The sequence below is a fragment of the Lynx canadensis genome, chromosome D1, assembly GCF_007474595.2.
Source record: "Lynx canadensis isolate LIC74 chromosome D1, mLynCan4.pri.v2, whole genome shotgun sequence".
Lineage (NCBI taxonomy): Eukaryota > Metazoa > Chordata > Mammalia > Carnivora > Felidae > Lynx > Lynx canadensis.
This window is the reverse complement of record NC_044312.2, coordinates 20,626,326-20,645,428: the sequence shown is the minus strand read 5'-3', so window position 1 is coordinate 20,645,428 and position 19,103 is coordinate 20,626,326. Positions and strand designations below refer to the sequence as shown.

General features: G+C 47.2%; 1 protein-coding gene across 3 annotated transcripts in view; it reads left to right on the top strand.

Moving 5' to 3' along the window:
* The first annotated feature begins 3,430 nt into the window (after positions 1-3,430).
* SCN3B (sodium voltage-gated channel beta subunit 3) overlaps positions 3,431-19,103 on the top strand; it is a 31,734-nt gene continuing 16,061 nt past the window's right edge. For 2 of the 3 annotated variants that reach the window (XM_030331123.1, XM_030331122.1), the window contains exons 1-4: positions 3,431-4,319; positions 11,179-11,342; positions 14,147-14,372; positions 18,431-18,569. In XM_030331123.1, the coding sequence (XP_030186983.1) occupies positions 4,265-4,319; positions 11,179-11,342; positions 14,147-14,372; positions 18,431-18,569 (584 nt within the window). In that variant the 5' untranslated portion in view covers positions 3,431-4,264. The remainder of the gene's footprint in view (positions 4,320-11,178; positions 11,343-14,146; positions 14,373-18,430; positions 18,570-19,103) is intronic. The other variant, XM_030331124.1, reaches the window with a different exon arrangement.

Below are 19,103 nucleotides of genomic sequence, written 5' to 3'. Positions count from 1 at the left end.
CTGGTCATCATGTCACTATTTCCTGTCCTAATCCCCAACTTCCCTTGGCTGGTGACAGTAACCACACAGCTGGCAGTCAGGATGAGGGAATGATCTGGAGGAGCCTGAATCTCCCAGTCCCACATGTGCACTTTGGCCATAGTTTAAACATGTTTTTTTACTCTCCTTGTCCCCTGGGTTATGTACTATTTTTCAAAATCCATTTAGAATAGCAAAGCAGGTCACTTGACTTGTCTACCCTGGGCTCTGATTCCTGCATCTTGACTCTTAGCTCAGGTATATGTTGATCTTGAAATGCATCAAGAAGGGGCCCACACCGTCTCTCTTGTCTGTAGCTCCCCTGTTCCTCCCCACCCCCTACTTTCAGTAGATACTCTTGCTTCTTGCTTTGAGAAGATCCAGATGTGTATCTTAAAGTCTCTACTTTATCTTTACTCACAGGGTCACTGCCCCTACTGCTGTCTCTAACTTCCGCCCCCCCCCCCCATAATCTTAGTGAAATGGGTTTCTTTCCTCAGGAAAAGCAGTGTCTCCATCCATATCTCAGATGTCATTCTTCTTATTTACCTATCAGAGTCATCCTTCCCCCTCCACCTCAAAATCTTTAAATACCTTCGGCCCCATACTCTCCTCTCCTTTTTCTCAATCTCTGAGCCCAGTTGGCTGCAGTCCCCTCTAAGGAGCAGTGTCCCTCAAGTCGTGATATTCTCTTTCCTCATCTATTGTGGCATTGTGTCTTTCTGGTCTCCCATTTCTCTGATTATTTTTTGTTTCTATTCCCTCTTGATTATGGCCTGGGCTTGTCACTCTTCCCACACTATTCTCACTCATTCATCCATCCATATACTCATTCATTCAGGATTCATAGAGGATCTAATAATCTGCCTGGTACCAACCCCAGCATAGGAGTACAGCAGCACACAGAATAAACAGGATTGCTTTCATGAAGCTTACATCCCGATAGGAGGAAACAGAAAATAAGCAAGTGTGTTAAATTTCAAATAAAATCATTTTGGAGGGTGAGAGAAGATATAAAGGACAAGAAACTGGATAATGACATAGAGAGTAGCTTCAGGTGGGGAACGTGGGCAGGAAACCAGTTTAGAAAGTGTGACTAGAAGTGCCACTCACAGGAGAAGTCATTTGAGGCAAGACCATAATGATAAGAAACCAGACCTAGGATGAAGAGTATTCTGGGAAGAGAGGACATCTGGCACAAAGACTCTATGATGGGGAAAAGCTTAATACATTTGAAGTACATTTAAAAAACAATAAATGTGGTGGAACATTGTGGACAAGACAGGGAATGGTAGACACGGGTGTGAAGAGATAGCCAGGGTTCAGGGCGTGTCTTGTTAGGCCATGGTGAGGAGTCTAGATTGTATCAAGTGCAATGAAATGCTACTGAAGGGCTTTGAGCAAGGAAGGTACATGACCTTATAAAATATAAAGAGTGCTCTGGCTACTGTTTGTAGACCTTGAATGGCTAGTTTCATCCATCAACTGTAAGGGAAAGAGGACCATCAAATTGGAAAAGATTAAAAAACAAAACAGCAAAATGATTGAAGCCAAAATGGCAGAAAGGAGGAAGGCATAGCTTAAACAATTAAAATGAGTTAGAAACTCTTGGAGAAAGGCAGAATGTGCTTCAGGGAACTTAAGGTACTTATGAAAGTGACTGAGAGCCACTGCCAAAAATCAAAGGAAATGTCAGAAAACTGAGAAGACCACATGCTCCTATTTTCAATAGAGGAAAGACAAGGGAAACATCATATGCCTACTAGAGGCAAATACATTGTTCCTAAAATCTCATGTAAAATCCTCAGAGTGACTAAAATGGTATTGGTAAGCATTTAGAAAAGAACATTGTGATTATTTCCTAATAGCACAAATGGATGTGACAAAAATGTAAAATTAAGCCAATTCCCACTGTGGTAGTGGTGGTGTTGGGGGGGGGGAGGGTGGTGGTTGACAGATTTATCAGACTGAAAGTATCTCAGTTGCTCTATGTATTTGGGTGGGGCTTTCAGAAAAATTATAGAATCTCAAAGGCTGCTGGAACTTTATCAATAATCTATTCCAAACTTCAAATCTAGAAGATATTTTTTCCCCTACAACATCCCAGTAATTCTTTGGATAACAACTGCTTGAACATAACAAAAGGTAATTCATTCCACTTTGGAATGGTTTGAAACATATTGCAGAAAATCTATTTCCATGGAGAGATGAATAGGTCAAGCCTATTCATCAGGAATGTTCTTGGGGGATTCATGAATTCAAAGATTGAATTAAGTCAACTTTAACTTCTCTTCCAAGTATAATGCACTGCGCTTCAAGGGTTGGCCTTCAAAAACAACATAGAGTTTATGGCCTGGTGGCTCCCTGCCCAGGAAGAAGATCCTATCTCGGGGACCTTCTGTTGTTCTGTCATATGTTAGGGAAGAGAATTTCCTGCCTATGGTTCGTTTACAGTCAGCTGTCACTCTGCGGTTCTTTTTTGGAATATCAGTGTCAAGTTTCCCCTTTTGGAAAGGGAATAGGAGGGGATAAGAGGGGGAGGGGCAGATTTTTGTGTTCATCTTTCATTTCAGCTCCAGGCATTCCTAATCTGTTACGTCAATTTAAGTTTATAACAAATCTGAGTTTGAATTTAAAGTTTCAGGTTTCCCTTTCAGAGATGGGGCGGGGGCACTGACACAGCTGAGAAGCCTAGGGAGTGGCTAATAGAAGAGGCCAAACCACAATCTGCTTTTAAACTAAACTAAATAAATCATAATCATAATGATAATAAAGAAAATAAAGAAAGAACAGGGAAAAAAGCGATTAGAGCAAGAGGGAGCTGCCCCCACCCCCAGTGCTACTCTTGCGCTGACATTTGGATCGCCTCACTGGATGAGGAGGTGACCATGGGAACAGGTGCGCCTCACTCCTACCCCATGTCTCCTAAGCAGGGATTATCTTGCTGGGTTTGGTGTGCCCGGAACTAATTAATCAACGATAGACAAAGAAGAGTCTAGAAGAAGAGAAGGGGATGGGGTCGGGGAAGAGAAGCCGCGAGCTTCTCGTGTACAGTGTGCATGGCAGATGACATCATTGCCTGAAAGAGATTTGGCCCTCCCCTTCCCGAAGCTGGAGGCTAGCTTGCCTGTGCTGTAGCAGGAATGGGGTTGCCTGGAGGGTGTGAATTGGTGGGAGGAAGTGTGCCCGCGCTGGGAGAGGTGTGGAGATGTGAAAGGGAGACCTGGAGACAGCCAGCGAGAGCAGAAACCGCGGGGTCTGGAGGTGTTTGCGCAGCTCCAAGCTCCGCCCCGCGCTGGGCAGCCTCGCTCGGCCACGGGAGGGACACGCCTGTTTGGGGGTGGGGAGTGTGTGCACGAGGGGTGGGTCCGTGGTGGCGGTGGGGGTGGACAGCCGCCTGCGCATGTCAAGGCTGACTGAACACACACGGTCAAGAAGGACCTGGAGAAGGGCAGTTGGTCACCCGCCACCCAGAATCGGGGCCCCGGCACTATCTGGGGGCGAGCTCCTGGGAAGCGGCCCACCCTCCCTGCCCCTCCCCAGAGATCTGCGGCCGACAGGAGCTCCCGCCTCTTGCCCCGCCCCTCCGGACCTTCCCGCGGAGCAGAGGGCGGGCGTGGACGGGACCGAGGTGGAACGAATTTTGGAGCTCAGACGGGAGGCCCCGGTGGCTTTGGGTGTGGGGGGCACGCCCAGCTGGAGAAGCCGGTGCAGGCTGATGAAGCCGAAGCTCCCGGGTCTTGGTGGATCCTGGTCGGAGCGTAGCTGTTCCCAGGGGAGGTGAGAGGTGGATCAACATGGACCCCTTCGACAGCCCAGCTGCCTAGAGCCAGCCGCCTAGAGCCAGCCGTGCTGCTCGCCTCGGAGCTGAGCTGTCACCGAGGCGCAAACCCGAGAAGCAGCTGAGCAACTGGAATTTGTGAAGTTCCGGGGTGGGCGGGGAAGGTACTGTCCGTGGTGCTGAGCCGGATCCCAGCAACGGGCTCCGGGGAGAGCGCGCGAAGCTGCTGATCGGCTCCCTCGAACTGGGGCGGTGCACTAGGGTGGTTTGGAGCTGAAACCCCCGCCCGGCTCGAAAAGCCCTGAAAGCCTCCCCAGTCGCCGGCGCTTGGCCCTTATTTCAGTCCGAAAGTCGCCCCCTTGGGGCAGTTCGTCCCAAAGGGTTTCCTCGAAAGTATCTGAGAGGGCGAGTTCTTGACCGAGGGAATCTCTCTGTTTAGCCCGGAAGCCACCCGCCAGAGAAAAGATGCCTGCCTTCAACAGATTGTTTCCCCTGGCTTCCCTCGTGCTCATCTTCTGGGGTAAGTACCAGCACCCTGCCATGTGAGATGCAGATAACAGTAATAATGCCAACAATAATAACACTAATTGATGTCGTTTGTAACAAAAGGAGCCTTGGTTGGCTTCTCTCTATGCATGTCTGCCAGACATGGAGATCCATAAGGGTTACATGAGAGCTGGGATTTTGAGATTGGAAAAACACCTCACTCCCCTGCTGTTATATTCCAGAACCACCCTAGTGGGTTTTCCACCCCTCCTCCTGTTTCTGATTAATTCCAAAGTATTTTTTCCCTTTTCCTTTTGTTGAAAGGGAATGCAGTCACGTTCATTATGAAAAATCTCGGTTGCATTTACCTTTCATTTTTCAATGAAAAATCATTGGGTCTTCAAATTAATTCCCATGTATTTTTTTAAAAAGCTAAATGCATGCATTTTGAGAATGAAAACACGTTGTTGAGCCATTTATTTAATTTTAATAAGGAAAATAGGCTTCAGCCATTTGCAGCTACGTCTTTGATAAATAGGCACCTGGGCATTGCATCTTTATTCTTTTTCATGAACATGTGAAGCTAAGGTGCTTTGGTGTTTGGGGAGCTATGTTTTTTGCTTTCAAAAACGAATAGGTTCTTGTTTGCTGTGAGGAAATAAGGTGACCTTCTCCCTCCAAATAAGGAAGACCTTCACTTGCAACACTAAGGCTAAGCAGAGTGGTGTCAGAGTAGGGTACCTGCATCTGTGTAGAGAGAGTTAATGAGTCTACGTGATAACATCTGTATATGTGATTGAGAGAATGCTTTACTGTGTCGTTTATGCCTCAGTGTTTGAATGTGTGTTAGTGTATGTCTGAGCATGTTAGTATGGGCATCTGAATGGATTGGTGAAGACGTGTGTGTGTGTGTGTGTGTGTGTGTGTGTGTATGTGTGTGTGCGTGCACGTGTGTGTGATTGCTGTATAGTTCTAGGCATCTCTCTCTTGGTGACTCTGATTAGATCCTCAGGTCAAATACAGGTGCTGTTCAGTTGATATATTGCTTCACATGATCATCTACATTTCTACTTTTTACATGCTTTTACCTTCCTCTATGCTAAAAGTCAATAACCAGGATAATTGTGCCCACTTGCTTTATTGAAACTAGGCGTGGGGGATTTATTCTCCCATGGTTGGCATGAAACTCATTCTCCCTGTGCAGTGGCAAATATGCTGATGGGAATTGCCTCTTTGCCTTAGTATCACTTTATTAAACCTCCAGGACTTATTGGCTGCCAGCATTATCTGGATTTTACATGTGACCAAAAGCAGAGCCAAGCTTCATGTTGAACAAAATGCCTGATGAGACAGTCTGGGAAGGACAAAGAGGGAGAGTAATGCCAGTCCCAAGGGCAGACTCATCACCATCCATCCCCAGTAGAGTGACTAGACCTGAAGATGAAGCAGACATAATGGGTTGCCAATGATCTCACCTACCTTGACGATTTAAGGCTAGGATTTCCTCAGGGGAGGCTAAGACTAGGGAAATGAGCCTTAGGAGAGGTTAGTCTGGCTGGAAAAGAAAGAGTATTGATAAATCAATGGAAAATAAAGTTGCAGAGAAGGACTGGGGTGAGATTCTACAGAGCTTTTCTTCCCAAACCTTAATTTAAATTTTTAGCATCCCTGCCTGAATTCCAGTGGAAGGGGTGAGGGTGCCCCATGCTAAGCCCTTTTTAGGACTTATAAAGCCTGGCTTGGAGTCTTAGCTGTGCCATTAACTTGCTATGTAACAACCTTAGAGTATCTGGTTCCTCACATGGAAGTTCGGAAGTTGGGGCAGATAACATCTAAGACTGAAAAGTAAGGAAATATTTACAAAATATTGCTCAACTTGGTAGCATCCACCCTTCTCCTCACCTCCACTTTCCACCCCATCCCCAAAATAAAACCTTTGGAAGAAGCATGCACATCACACCCATCATTTGCTCACTCTCAGCTTCTTTGGCTCATGAAGCTTAAAAGCTGCAGAAGGAAAGAGGGATGGTTCAGGAAACCTGGCCATCAGATGTAAGAGAAGGGCCTCATTTCACAAATGCAATTTCATTTTATTTGAATGTAATTCTAGGACTGGAAACCACTTTGACTAGATGCATTCTCCCTTCCCAAGTTGCTTTATCACATGATGCAAATATAAATGGAAAGAATATTTTCCATTGTATTATTTTCTGCATATATTGAAAAAAGTTCCCTTATTTCCTTTAATAAAGTATATAATAATAATTTTTAAAAAAACCTACACTTCCCTGGTGCTTTATGGTTTGCAAAGCACTTTTCAATCTGTTACTTCTTTTTGGTCACCATATCAATCCTTGGGGGTAGCTAGGGAAAGTAGTATTACTTCCAGTTTAGATGTGAGAAAATGAGCTCAGGGAGGGGGAAGGACTTGCCAGAGAGCTCTTGTCTCCTGATTTCAGTCTTCCAGTGCTTGTTCTAGCACTTCTAATGAACACATGTGCTGCTATGCAGGATTGCCAGATGGGCTCTGTCCTCACATCCCTCTTCAGAGCCACCACCCTCACACCCCTCCCGCCATGCCTTTCCTTTGCCCTCCCCGTCCAGGCCCTAGTGTCTTCTCTGCTCTTCCTCTCTGGGTCTACTCCCCCACATGTCTGCTCTGTTGGGGATGCTTTCCTCTCGTCCCCCAGAAGCTCATCATGCACCCCATTCTTTTCAAGGCTCTGCTAAGTGACTGGCTAACCTGATAGACAAATCATTTCAGGTTGTTAATGCCTACAGATAACTTCATTTATTACCCCTTTTGGCAAATATTTACATTCTAATAAAAGCCTTCATTATCTTAGCACAAAGGAATGCATTCTAGAGCAAGCTCAGGAGGGGCAAGCTAGTAATGTCCAAAGAAGAAAAAGATTTGAGGGTATTAGAGGAGTTGGTTCAACACACATTACTCTCCACCTCATGATAGATTGATACTATTCCTTAGTTAAATATAATCATTAGTAATATATCTACCTAGCCTACCTTCTCATAAGTTTCCTCATTATTACTATAGAAATTGGAGAAGAGACCAGAAGTCAAATGATTTGGCCAAGATTATTCCAGGAGTTTATCATTTACAGTCAGCAATGTGGATTGAATATCTACCATATGGACGACCTTTTCTTGGATATCTAGAGGATTTCACAGAGAGGCAGTGGTGTACTAGAGACTCATGGGGTGGGGAAACAGACTTCACCTCTTGATGGAAGAAACAGCATGACATATTGCAAAGGGCAAGCAAAGAGGCATGAGAGAATTTTGTGACCATTTTGCAATGTACTATCCAGGACTTCATGAGCAGAATTCTTATGCCTTGAAACTGGACTTTGGCCATGAGAAGGGAATCAGTAGTGCTTGTTCTCTGATGGTACACTGGATTGCTGTCATCTCAGGAGCAACTCAGGAAAAAGAGAGATTGCTGTGCAAGCCACAGCCATTCTCCTGATTGCATAGATTTTGCCCTCCCTCCTTTAACTATAAATGAACTAACTGTGCTCCTATTTAAGACCAATTCATCTACTTGCTCACTAAAGCACATCACCTGGCACGTATTGGAGGATGTTGGTCCAACAAATTGTTCTTTTTCAAAGCCCAGCAGCTCTGCTATCACCTTCATCCAAGCCAAACCACTGAGCCATCTCTCAATGTGATCAGTGTACCAGCCTCTTAACTATCCTGTTTGCTTCCACATTGTCCTTCGCCACCTCTTCCGTTTATTCTCAACATAGCCAGGTCATGTCAGTTTGTACCAATCGTGTTATTCTTCCACTCAGAACACTCCAATGGTCCCCATGTCACTCCAAGCAGAAGTCCAAGTTCTAATCAAGACCAGCCATGATCTGGCCCTGGCTTATGTCTCCTTTCTCACTTTGTTCCCTGGGCTTCATTGTGCTCTGCTTTCGACAGACACTCCCACCCTAGGACCCTTGAAATGCTATTTCCTCTGTTTGCACACTTCCATGGAGATATTCATATATCTCCTTTCTTTCCCTCATTTCTTTCCTTCAGTGCCTGCTCGATGTCACCGTCTCAGTGAGGCTGTCTCCGATGTTCCCATGCGCCTCTACTCTGTTTTACTTTTTCTCATTAGTACATACTACAATGTCATGTTTCTTATTTTTATTACCCTCCTCTGGAATGCAGGCTCCATGAGAGCAGGAATGGTTTCTGTTTTGTCCCCTGTTGCATTGTCAGTGCCTAGAACAGTGCCTGGCATACAATAAGCACGCAATATATTTGTTGAATAAGTGGGCAGATAAATGAAGGAGAAAATACATTAACAGGTGATATATGTCCAAAGCACATTCATATAGATCATTCCATAGAATTCCCATGATGACGCTATTAGATGTTATTTTCAGCATTCTGTTGATGAATAAACTGAGTCTCAGAGGTTAAAGAGTAGATACACACAGGCCTTCAGTTGCCAAATTCATTTTCTTCCTGCCTCTGTATTTGTAACTGTGCATTCCTTGATACATCTTCCTATGCTACTTTTGAAGTCATCATCACTGAACTAACTTATCTTTACCATGTCTCATTAAATATGAATGTGCCTCAAAGCTGCCTGCCACACAGATTTCTCAGTACACATTCTCTGCACCTGTATTCGTTCCCAAACTTTTGCACAGACCACACCTTCTTTTCTTTTTTTTTCAACCAGGCTTACAATCAAGACTTCAAACACATCACATATTGAAAGTGTTTCTGATCAGTTCTCTCTAGATACAGATCCTCTCTCCATGAAAGTGATGGTCCATATACAGAAGCGGGAGACTCTTTTGCAGACTGCCTGATAAGACCAGCCCCAGCTAGCTTGAGAGTTTTTTTTTAAAAACTTTTTTTTCAACGTTTATTTATTTTTGGGACAGAGAGAGACAGAGCATGAACGGGCGAGGGGCAGAGAGAGAGGGAGACACAGAATCGGAAACAGGCTCCAGGCTCTGAGCCATCAGCCCAGAGCCTGACACGGGGCTCGAACTCCCGGACCGCGAGATCGTGACCTGGCTGAAGTCGGACGCTTAACCGACTGCGCCACCCAGGCGCCCCAAGACAGTTTTAAAACCAATTAGTTTTATTTCCCCTTGATGTTTTAAACTCATCATAGTGCCACTTGTGTGTTTGTTTAAAAAATTTTTAATGTTTATTTATTTTTGAGAGAGAATGTATGAGCAGGAGAGGAGCAGAGAAAGAGAGAGACACAGACTCAGAAGCAGGTTGTCAGCTGTCAGCTGTCAGCTGGCTCTGAGCCAGACATGGGGCTCGAACTCATGAACGGTGAAATCATGACCTGAGCTAAAGTCAGACTGAGCTACCCAGGCACCCCAGCATACTGGTTTTTAAATATCAATGTGTATTGTTTCATTTTTTTTAGGAGTTTTGTTTTTATTATTAATTCATGGGAAGGTAGCACTAGAAGGGGACTTAGAAGTCCTGATATAAGATCATCCCATTTTTGAATCTTCCATACAATAAACTCTTACCAAATAGTTTTTTGTATTTGTAATCAGCTTCAGCACCAGATAGTTCTTTTTTTTTTTTTTTTTTTAATGAGCCAAATTTACTTTCTTGTAACTTTTGGAATTAGACAGAATCGAATTTCTCTTCCACAGGCCTTCAAATACTTGAAGGCAGATAAGTTCCGTGTCCAAGCCAGACACCCCCAATTCTCCCATCTGTTTCTCCCCAGACGATGTCTCCAGACCGTTCTCCATCTTGCTCCTTGCTGGGCATGCACTCACTGAACAACTTCCTGTTGTCAAGTGTGACAGCTGAACTGATCGGAACGGTCCAGATTTGTTCTGCACGGTGCACAGGCACTGTCTCTCCCTCGTTGTGCACATTGTGCATCTGTTAATGCAGCCCACATTTGCACTCGCTTTGTTGGCGGCCTCATCCCACTTTTGACTCATCCTGAACGTGCAGTCTGATGTACTCACCCTATTTTTATGGGCCACAAGTTTCTAGAGGGCAGAGACCATAAGTCCAGACCTCCATGTGGCAGGCAAGCTATCGCCCCAATCTGACCTCTCTCCAGATTTTTAACTTTGTCTCTCTCTACTCCTCTGCAAAAAAGCATTGCTCTAGCCCAGTGGCCAGCTCACCGTCTTCCTCATCTGCTGTTCCAGCCTCCACCAGGCGTCGGAATTACCTACTTTTTAAAATAAAATTCAGATGCAACGATTATCTCTCCATGGCTTGCAAACATCTGACCCCTCATGTTGTGAAGGCCACACAAAGGTCTTCACAACGTGGTCCCCGCTCCCTTTCTAGACCCCTGCCTCATCTTCCTTCTCTTCCTCTCTCCCCAGCCCAACCAGGAATAACTGGCCCTCCTCTGGGAACAGAACACGTCACCAGCATGGCACTCGCCATGGTCCCGTTTAATGATACTTAGAAGTATGCGTTCCCTGCTAGATTATAAATGCCTTCAGGGTGTGGTTGGTGTTTTATTCATCTTTGTGTCAGCCTCGCATCAGGCCTGGCACAGAGTAGATTTCAGTGAATGGTGGTTGAATGAAGGGTGCATGGATGGGTGGGTATGTGTGCCCCCGGTTTCCCACCGAGACTCTAAGTCTTTGAGGGCAGGGCTCAGGGCTGCACCCCGGGAGGCTTTCAGTCAACTCAGAGTCATCCGTGGCTCCTGCAGCCCACGCCCTGCCTGTTCTGAGCGCGCATCCTGGGGGAGCCCAGGTGAAGACGTACACGCAGATACATGCGATCTTCAGGTTTGTCTCATGATTCTTCCTTCTCTGTCTCTTCTCCCTCCCTCTTGTTCTCCAATGCCGCTCTCCTGGTGCCCTCCTCCCCAACACCTCCTGTCCCTTCCCTGTCACTGGGCCTCTCTCCAGTCAGTGTCTGCTTCCCTGTGTGTGTGGAAGTGCCCTCGGAGACGGAGGCCGTTCAGGGCAACCCCATGAAGCTGCGCTGCATCTCCTGCATGAAGAGAGAGGAGGTGGAGGCCACCACGGTGGTGGAGTGGTTCTACAGGCCCGAGGGCGGTAAAGATTTCCTTGTATGTCTGGCTGCTGACTCCGGCCTTTCTTTTGCTTGCCTCTGCTGTTATGTGCCTGGCTCCCGAGAGTCTGGGGAACGAGGCTCTGACAAACCCTGGCTCTTTCTTTTCAAAGCGTTGACAGCTCCCCAGCAGATAACTGACGGCCTTAGTGTAGCCCAGCCTCTGTGATGGGAAGGGCACTTGGCCAGCCACAGGCATTCCTGGTTACCAGTGGGGGAAGGGGGAGAAGAGAGAAATAGCATGTAGAGTCTACCGTGTGCTAGCCACCCCACAAGGCACTTTGCAGGTGCTTTCACGGGCTCTTGTGCACCATCATGTTGGACGGATTAAATTAGTAGAAAGATGGAAATAACACTCAGCCTCATTCTATGGGAGAGCATAGGTTAGCTCATTTAAATCTCGCAATCCCAGTGAAAAAAGAATGGCAGGGATGACCCAGGCTGATGTTCAACTGGTATACCCAGTACAGCCGCATCTGTGAGTGAACTATTTGAATAGGTCTATAATGGGCACTCGCTGTGCTAAGCTTCCCAAGCAGCCTCACCATCATCGGTCCCACTGGGAACCTCCAGACCTCCCCCACGCAACTAAAGGATCATCCTGACAGAACGGGGAGCCTCCGGGACTCCGCTCTGTGCTATGGCTGGTGTCAGCTCGGCCTGGTTCGTGCCACGGCCAGTACCGTTACATGCTTTGAATATCACCTTGGGGATGACCCTTATTCACACTTTCACGGACTCTGGAACCCACGCTGCCTGGGTTTGATTCTCTACTCTACAACTTGTTAGTTCTGTGCCGTAAGACAACTGGCTTCACCTCTCTGTGCCTCTGTTTCCTCATCTCTAAAATGGGGATGCAAACCATAGCTACCTCATAGAATTGTTACCTTCAAAGTTGTTAGCTTTCATTTTTAAGGCATTTAGAATAGCCCTGGAACATAGGAAGCATGATACAAGTGTTTGCTAGAGAAAAGGTATACGTACGTGAGGTACACAGAGGCCCAAAGAAGTTAATAAGAGACCTTAGATTCGAAACAGGTTGTCTGACAGCAGATACAAAGCCCTTTTTACTGAGCTAACTCACCTTCTTGAAGGCGAGTTTCTTCTGTACAAAGACTTAATGGAGACGATAGCAGGGTGAAATTGAGTGCTCCAATCAAGTGTTCGTTCCAGAACGGGAACCAGTAAATTTCCCTGAAATCTCGGGCTTCCCTCAGAGTTGACTGTGACTGAGGCCGGTCCCCAGCGGACAGGAATCTGGATGTCTAGGCCCGATGCGAAGGCCCCCATTGGCCTCAGGCCTGGTTGTGTGCCAGCCACCTACTCTGCTTCCGCGTCTGCCCAGAAGGAGTAGAAGCTGACTCAGAAGGAGGAAAAGAAACTTTAAAAATTGTAGTGGACAGACAAAGCGATGCTGTCTGCTAGAAATTCCTGTGAAAATGGAAATGTTCCATATTTGTGCTGTCCAATACAGTAGCCACTAGCCACGTGTGGCCACTGAACCCTTGAAATGTGGCTAGTGCAAATGAGGAAGTGAATTTTACATTTTCACTCCTAGTCATTTAAGTTTTTTTTAATTTTGTTAATGCTTATTTATTTATTTATTTTTTTTTTTATTTTATTTTTGAGACAGAGAGAGACAGAGCATGAACGGGGTTGGGGCAGAGAGAGAGGGAGACACAGAATCGGAAGCAGGCTCCAGGCTCTGGGCCATCAGCCCAGAGCCTGACGCGGGGCTCGAACTCCCGGACCGCGAGATCGTGACCTGGCTGAAGTCGGACGCTCAACCGACTGAGCCATCCAGGTGCCCCAATGCTTATTTATTTTTGAGAGAGAAAGACACACAGACAGACAGAGTGCAAGTAGGGGAGGGGCAGAGAGAGAGGGAGACACAGAATCCAAAGCAGGCTCCAGGCTCTGAGCTGTCAGCACAGACGCGGGGATCAAACTCACAAACCGTGAGATCGTGACCCGAGCTGAGGTCAGATGCCCAACCGAATGAGCCACCCAAGCACCCCATCTAGTCATTTAATTGTTAGTGTAAGTAGTCTCCATACGGCAAGTGGAGACTAGAATGGGCAGCACAGCTGTAGAGAATAAAAAGGTGTGTCAGAAGGTGGAAGTGCTTGAGAAAAGAAATTTCGAGACCACCTTTCAGTTATAATTCAGCCCAAAGCGAAAAACCTGAAGTGTGCCTATCTTTTGGCAGCTCTCTGCTCAACCATGACACGTTGGCGTCCAGGGTCCCCTTCCTGTGGCCTGGCCCAGTCTGACCACATCCCCTCAGTGGCAACCAGATCAGAGAGTCCAGTCTTGAGGCCAAGGCTTTACGATGTCTTCGTGACTCGTGAAGCTGCCACTCTTGGTCTCTATGCTCTGTTCTCCCACTGGCTGCCCTCGTGACACAGCTTACTCTCTTGCTCTGTCTCCTTCCAATTCTTTCGTTCAGTTTCCCCCTCCTGGTCTATCTGCTTTACTCACCTTCTTTTGTTCTCTTTCTCTGTACCTTTTTTCCTGCCAGCCTTCTTCCTGTCTACTCCTGTCTGCGTCTTCCTTTGCTGTGCCCATTCGCCCTGATACCTGTTTACCTTCGCTCATCTTTCCCTGCCTCTCTCTCTCTCTTCCTTGCCCTCCCCTGAGCCTCCTCATCACACTCCCAAACTTGGGATCTCCTTGTAACGTTGTCTGCTCCCTCCCCTGTCCATGCACGACTCTGCTCCTTTTCTCTGCCCTGTTCCCATCCCGGCCCCCCTACCCTGTTTTCTCTCCTGGCCCTACTCTCTTCTGCTTCTCTACCTGCAGATCTACGAGTATCGAAATGGCCAGCAGGAGGTGGAGAGCCCCTTCCAGGGGCGCCTGCAGTGGAATGGGAGCAAGGACTTGCAGGATGTGTCCATCACCGTGCTGAACGTCACCCTGAATGACTCTGGCCTCTATACCTGCAACGTGTCCCGGGAGTTCGCCTTTGAGGCACATCGCCCCTTTGTGAAGACTACACGGCTGATCCCCCTCCGAGTCACCGAAGAGGGTGAGGCTGGGGCGCAGGGTCGCGGGGGTGCCCTCCTCTTAGGGGAGGGAGGACAGTGGGTTTCCACACAAATGAGACCTCTGCAGAGTGCAAAGCCCATATATCTGGAGGGGTGACATCTAAAAATGTCACCATTGATTTAACTTCCTTGAGTGGCCAGCTTCCTGCAAACTGCCTGACAGCTTGCCTGTCTGTGCCTTTCCTCAAAGCAGAAAGGCTCAGAGATGACGGGAGAAATACCTGTTCCCTGATCCCCTGACTTCTCATCCTTAGAGAAAGAAGTCAGCCTCCATGAAGCCTAAAACTGTCAACTCAGCTACACCTTCTTCTCTGATCTGTGTTGAATCCCTCACTCAATGGGCACAGGGAAATCTCATGAGCTTATCTAGAAGTCTTCTAACCCTCCTGTGTGGAAGCCATACATACCTCTGAACCAGTGGTGCTCAAATTTCAGCAAGCCTCAAAATCCTCTGCAGGACTTAAAATGCAGACTTCCTGCTTCTGTGGATAGAGTCTGAGAGTTTACATGTCTAACAAATTGCCTGGAGATGCCCATGCTGCCTGGGACCGCACTTTGAGAACCACTGCTCTAAACCAAGTCTTCTGTCTTCCCCAAAATGACCACACAAGCAATCCCTTTCCCATCCCCTGGCATCTATCAGTGCAAAACCTCATTCAACTGGAAGAAAAAAACTTTCTAGTCTTTAGCTTAAAATCTTCAGATTTCCCACAGCCAATTTCTTATGAGGGTGGGAGGTGGGGGGATCCTTCCATCAACCCAATTCAAATGTTTCTGTTTTAATCCAGTCCAGAATCTTGACGGTAAAGTTAGAATGTGCTCACACACTGCTCTGTTCTGGTTTCAAGGGACTCAGAAAACTGTGGTTTCCAGCCGCTTGCAAACACTCCCTCATGTGTCAAAAGACCAATATATGCATCTCCTTTTGTGTCTTCTCATCCAGGCTACGTGATGGCTCCGTTTTTCTTAGCCTGTTCCCAGGCAATCTATTTCCAGCATACTCTTAGCATTATCACTGCCCCAAGAGGCAGGATGGTGAGCAGGTAAAAGGTGTGGGGCATGAAATAAGAAGTCAAATTCATGATAGCGTTCTTCCTAGGATTCCCAAGAATCCCGACTTCCAGGCCACAAATTTCCTCATTTTTTCCTCCTGTTATTGTGATAGAATTCATGAAGCAAACTTGAGAGTGCACGGCAGGGCAAGAGATGTCATGATTTTGTCCTGATGTGGACAACATGACTAAAACGAAAGGTAGGTCAATTTTTTTGAACGTGCAGAAGCACTCTCAGACCACTGGCATTTAGACCTGATAAGCCATTCTCCCTCTCTGAACCCATCACCTCTTGTGTACAGCGCGTGCGTTGGGCTAGAAGCTCTCTAAGGTATTCTTCTGTTTCGAAGTTCCATTATCCCTTCTGTTTACACACCTCTCCTCCCCGGGGAAGAGGCTGGCGCCCTCTACTGGTCACTGCCGGAACTGTTGGCTGGTGACGCCGATACTAGGAAGGCGCCGCCGGTCTCTCTCAGGCTCTCGCCTCCAGAGTCCCTGGCGCAGCCCGTGGAAAGTGCGGCAAGGCTGAACCTGTCCGCCTCCGGGGCACCAGAGCCAGGCTTGGGTAAGAATAGAAGGAAGACGAGTTTGTTATCAGAACCACAAAGCCTCTTGGGATGTTAGGGCTGGAAGGAAGCTTGGCTCTCATTTCCTGCAGAGGTTCTGAACAAAGAGCAGGCGGGCCTCAGAATTGCCCAGGGGGCTTTCCTCGTGTAGCAGTCTCCCTACCGCTCTTATGAGCATGAGCTCTGTGGCCTGGAGTGAGGTCTCGCGTATGTAAGTAGAAATGACTCCCCAGGTGATTGATTGGAGGGTGCAGCTCTGGTGCCCCTCATTTTGCGGCGGGGAGATCGGTGAGGCGCTTGCCCAGAGATAGGAAGCAAGTTAGCGCCAGACGCGGGCCTACGGACCAGATCTTTTGGCTACCCGGCTAGCTCTATTTCCAGTACATCTTTCCCTTCGACCGCCATCCCTCTTTCTGCTACTCTTTCTTTCTTTTCATATCTTTTCCTTTCTCCGCCCCCCTTCTTTTCCCTCCCCTTTTTTCCTTCCTTCTTTCCTTCCTCTCTTTCTTTCTCTCTTTTCCTCTGTGACCCGTGGCAGCCTCTGAGAATACCCCCCCCCTCCCCGCAGCCAAGATCTGCTTTCATAAGGCTCAGAGCGACAGGCGCGCCACCACAGCGCAACGAGCTACATCTCCTCCAGTCCTGTGGTCCCACAGAATTTCCCTAGTTCTTGGCTCAAGCTGAACGTATCCTGTCCTAAGCTCTGACCTCCTGGCTCTAAGACAGAAATCTGAGATCTAGAAGTGACTAAAAATACTGAGCATGGATAGCTTCCTGTGTTCCTACTTCTGGGCTATTGCATTTAAAAAGAGCGTGCTTTAAGCCAAGAACATCACAAATCAGGTATTACCAAGCCCACAAAAAAGATTTTATGTGCATGGCGTTCTTCTGTGCCGCACGCTATATTTATGACCTCCAGCTCCAGTCAGGAAACCTGGATGATCGTGGAAGCTTTGGATTGCTTCTCTGAGCTGAAGGTCATGGCTATGGCTATTCTGTGCTTTTAAGGAGTGAGGCCTGATGGATGACTGGGGCCTATGAATAACCAAGGACCATGAATCTAATTTGCTGGAGGAGTTAGCAACAGGAAATGTGGCTACAAACTTCTTTCCCACTAGAAAGGACGATGTGGACCAGGACCTTTGCCTTATATCATCTTTTAATTGTCATTCTGGTTGGCTGTGAAACAAAGATCAATATTTATTTGCATTCATTCACTCAACAAATACTTACTGAGTACTGCAAATATTCCAGGATTAGACAACAGGCTGATAATGTAAAAATAAGTGAAATATGTTCTTAATAAGCACACCGTCAGTGGAGAAGAGAGAGAAACACATCACAGCACAACCCGAGAGGTATTACAATGGGCGGATGAGAAAAGTGCACAGAGAAGTACATGAATAGCTCTGCATGAGAGGCCGAAGAAGGTTCCACAGAGGAAGGGACTTTGGTGGAGTCTGGAAGAATGGTCGGGACACTGAAAAGCAGGAGGGGATGTTGGGACAGAGGTAGCTGAGGGGGTGTGCAATACAATTGAGGAAGAGGAAAGGGGATGAATAAATGTCTACAGATCCCCAAAGACCCCACCGTGTAAATGAGAAGTGAAGTTTTGCTGGTCCACTGAATGGAAATGAGGAGAAAAGGGCTGGATTGTGAATCTTGCTTGCCACGTTCGTGGTTTGGTCTTTATCCTGAGGGTGGGATGGAACACGGAAAGGTTTAAAGCGTGAAAATAGCAGGGTCAGATTTGTGTTTCAGAAAACCTGGGTAATATGTGGAATGCTCCAATACTCATTTCTGTTTGGGTTTGGGATGGCCTGGAAGGAAGATAAACCGGGAAGGACCCTGTTTCCAGTCCAGACTTGTAGAGGCTACGCCCAGATCACTGGGTGCGCTGACCGCACTGGCCCCTTACATGTTTCCCATGCTCACTCGCTCTGCCACTCTATGCTCAGTGGTTGAACCAGACCTGTCCCTCACATGTGTGTAGACTTTCACATCTCACCGGATATTCCTGAATACACTAGGTAAGGGTGTGAACTATCACCCTTACCTTACAAGTTAAGAAAGAGAGTTTCCAATAAGGGAAGTGACTGTCCACACAAAATTGGGACCCGGTTCTTCCATCTCACCCCATTCCAGGATTCCTTCCACGGCTCCCTTTTTCCCTCCACTCCTCATTCTTTCTCACCCCCATCCCCGCCCCCACTCCCACTCCTGAAAAAAGTCAGCGAGGAAGCTGACAGACAGGAGAGTCAGAGTCATTGAATCTCTTTGACGCCTTCTCAAGTTCCTTAGAGCCAGGGCTAATTTAAGCCGTACTTAAAAAAAAAAAAAAGGTCTCATATATCTCCGACCCAATGACAGTTCTGGGTTTGTGGCACATGCACGTTCTGAGCCTCACTGTCCCCCTTGCAGCTGGAGAGGACTTCACCTCTGTGGTCTCAGAGATCATGATGTACATCCTCCTGGTCTTCCTCACCTTGTGGCTGCTCGTTGAAATGATCTATTGCTACAGGAAGGTCTCAAAGGCCGAAGAGGCAGCTCAAGAAAACGCGTAAGTCCCAAGATGCCAAAGTGATGGTAGCTAGCACCTTCAGAGTGTTCGCCCTCACGGACGAGGTGCTAAGCAATTGACACACTCCTCCACTTGCCTCACAACCACCTTTGAGGTAGGCAGCATTCATATACCCATTTTATGGATAAGAAAACCGAACCTGGGAGAGTGTGCCCGGGACCATAAGAGGCAAAGCAAGGTCTGGATTCATGCCTGCTAACTCTTACCCTGTACTCTTAACCACTGATGGAAAGCCCATAGCTACCATCACAATCCCATGAAATTAGCATTATTATGACCATTTTATGAAGCAGGCTTACAGAGGGTTGTGTGGCTTGCTGAGGCCATGCGGATGATGAAAGGAGAGGCTGGGATTTACCTCTCTGTTCCGAAAGTCCGTGCCCTCTCTGTCGCACTCAGCTGTTTGTTGTACACTGTGGAGCTCATCAGGCCATCTGGGCCCTGCCTTTTATCAGCTAAGGAGCTCCGAGCCACATGTTCTTGCCCCTGGAGCCTGGCAGCAATTGGATACGC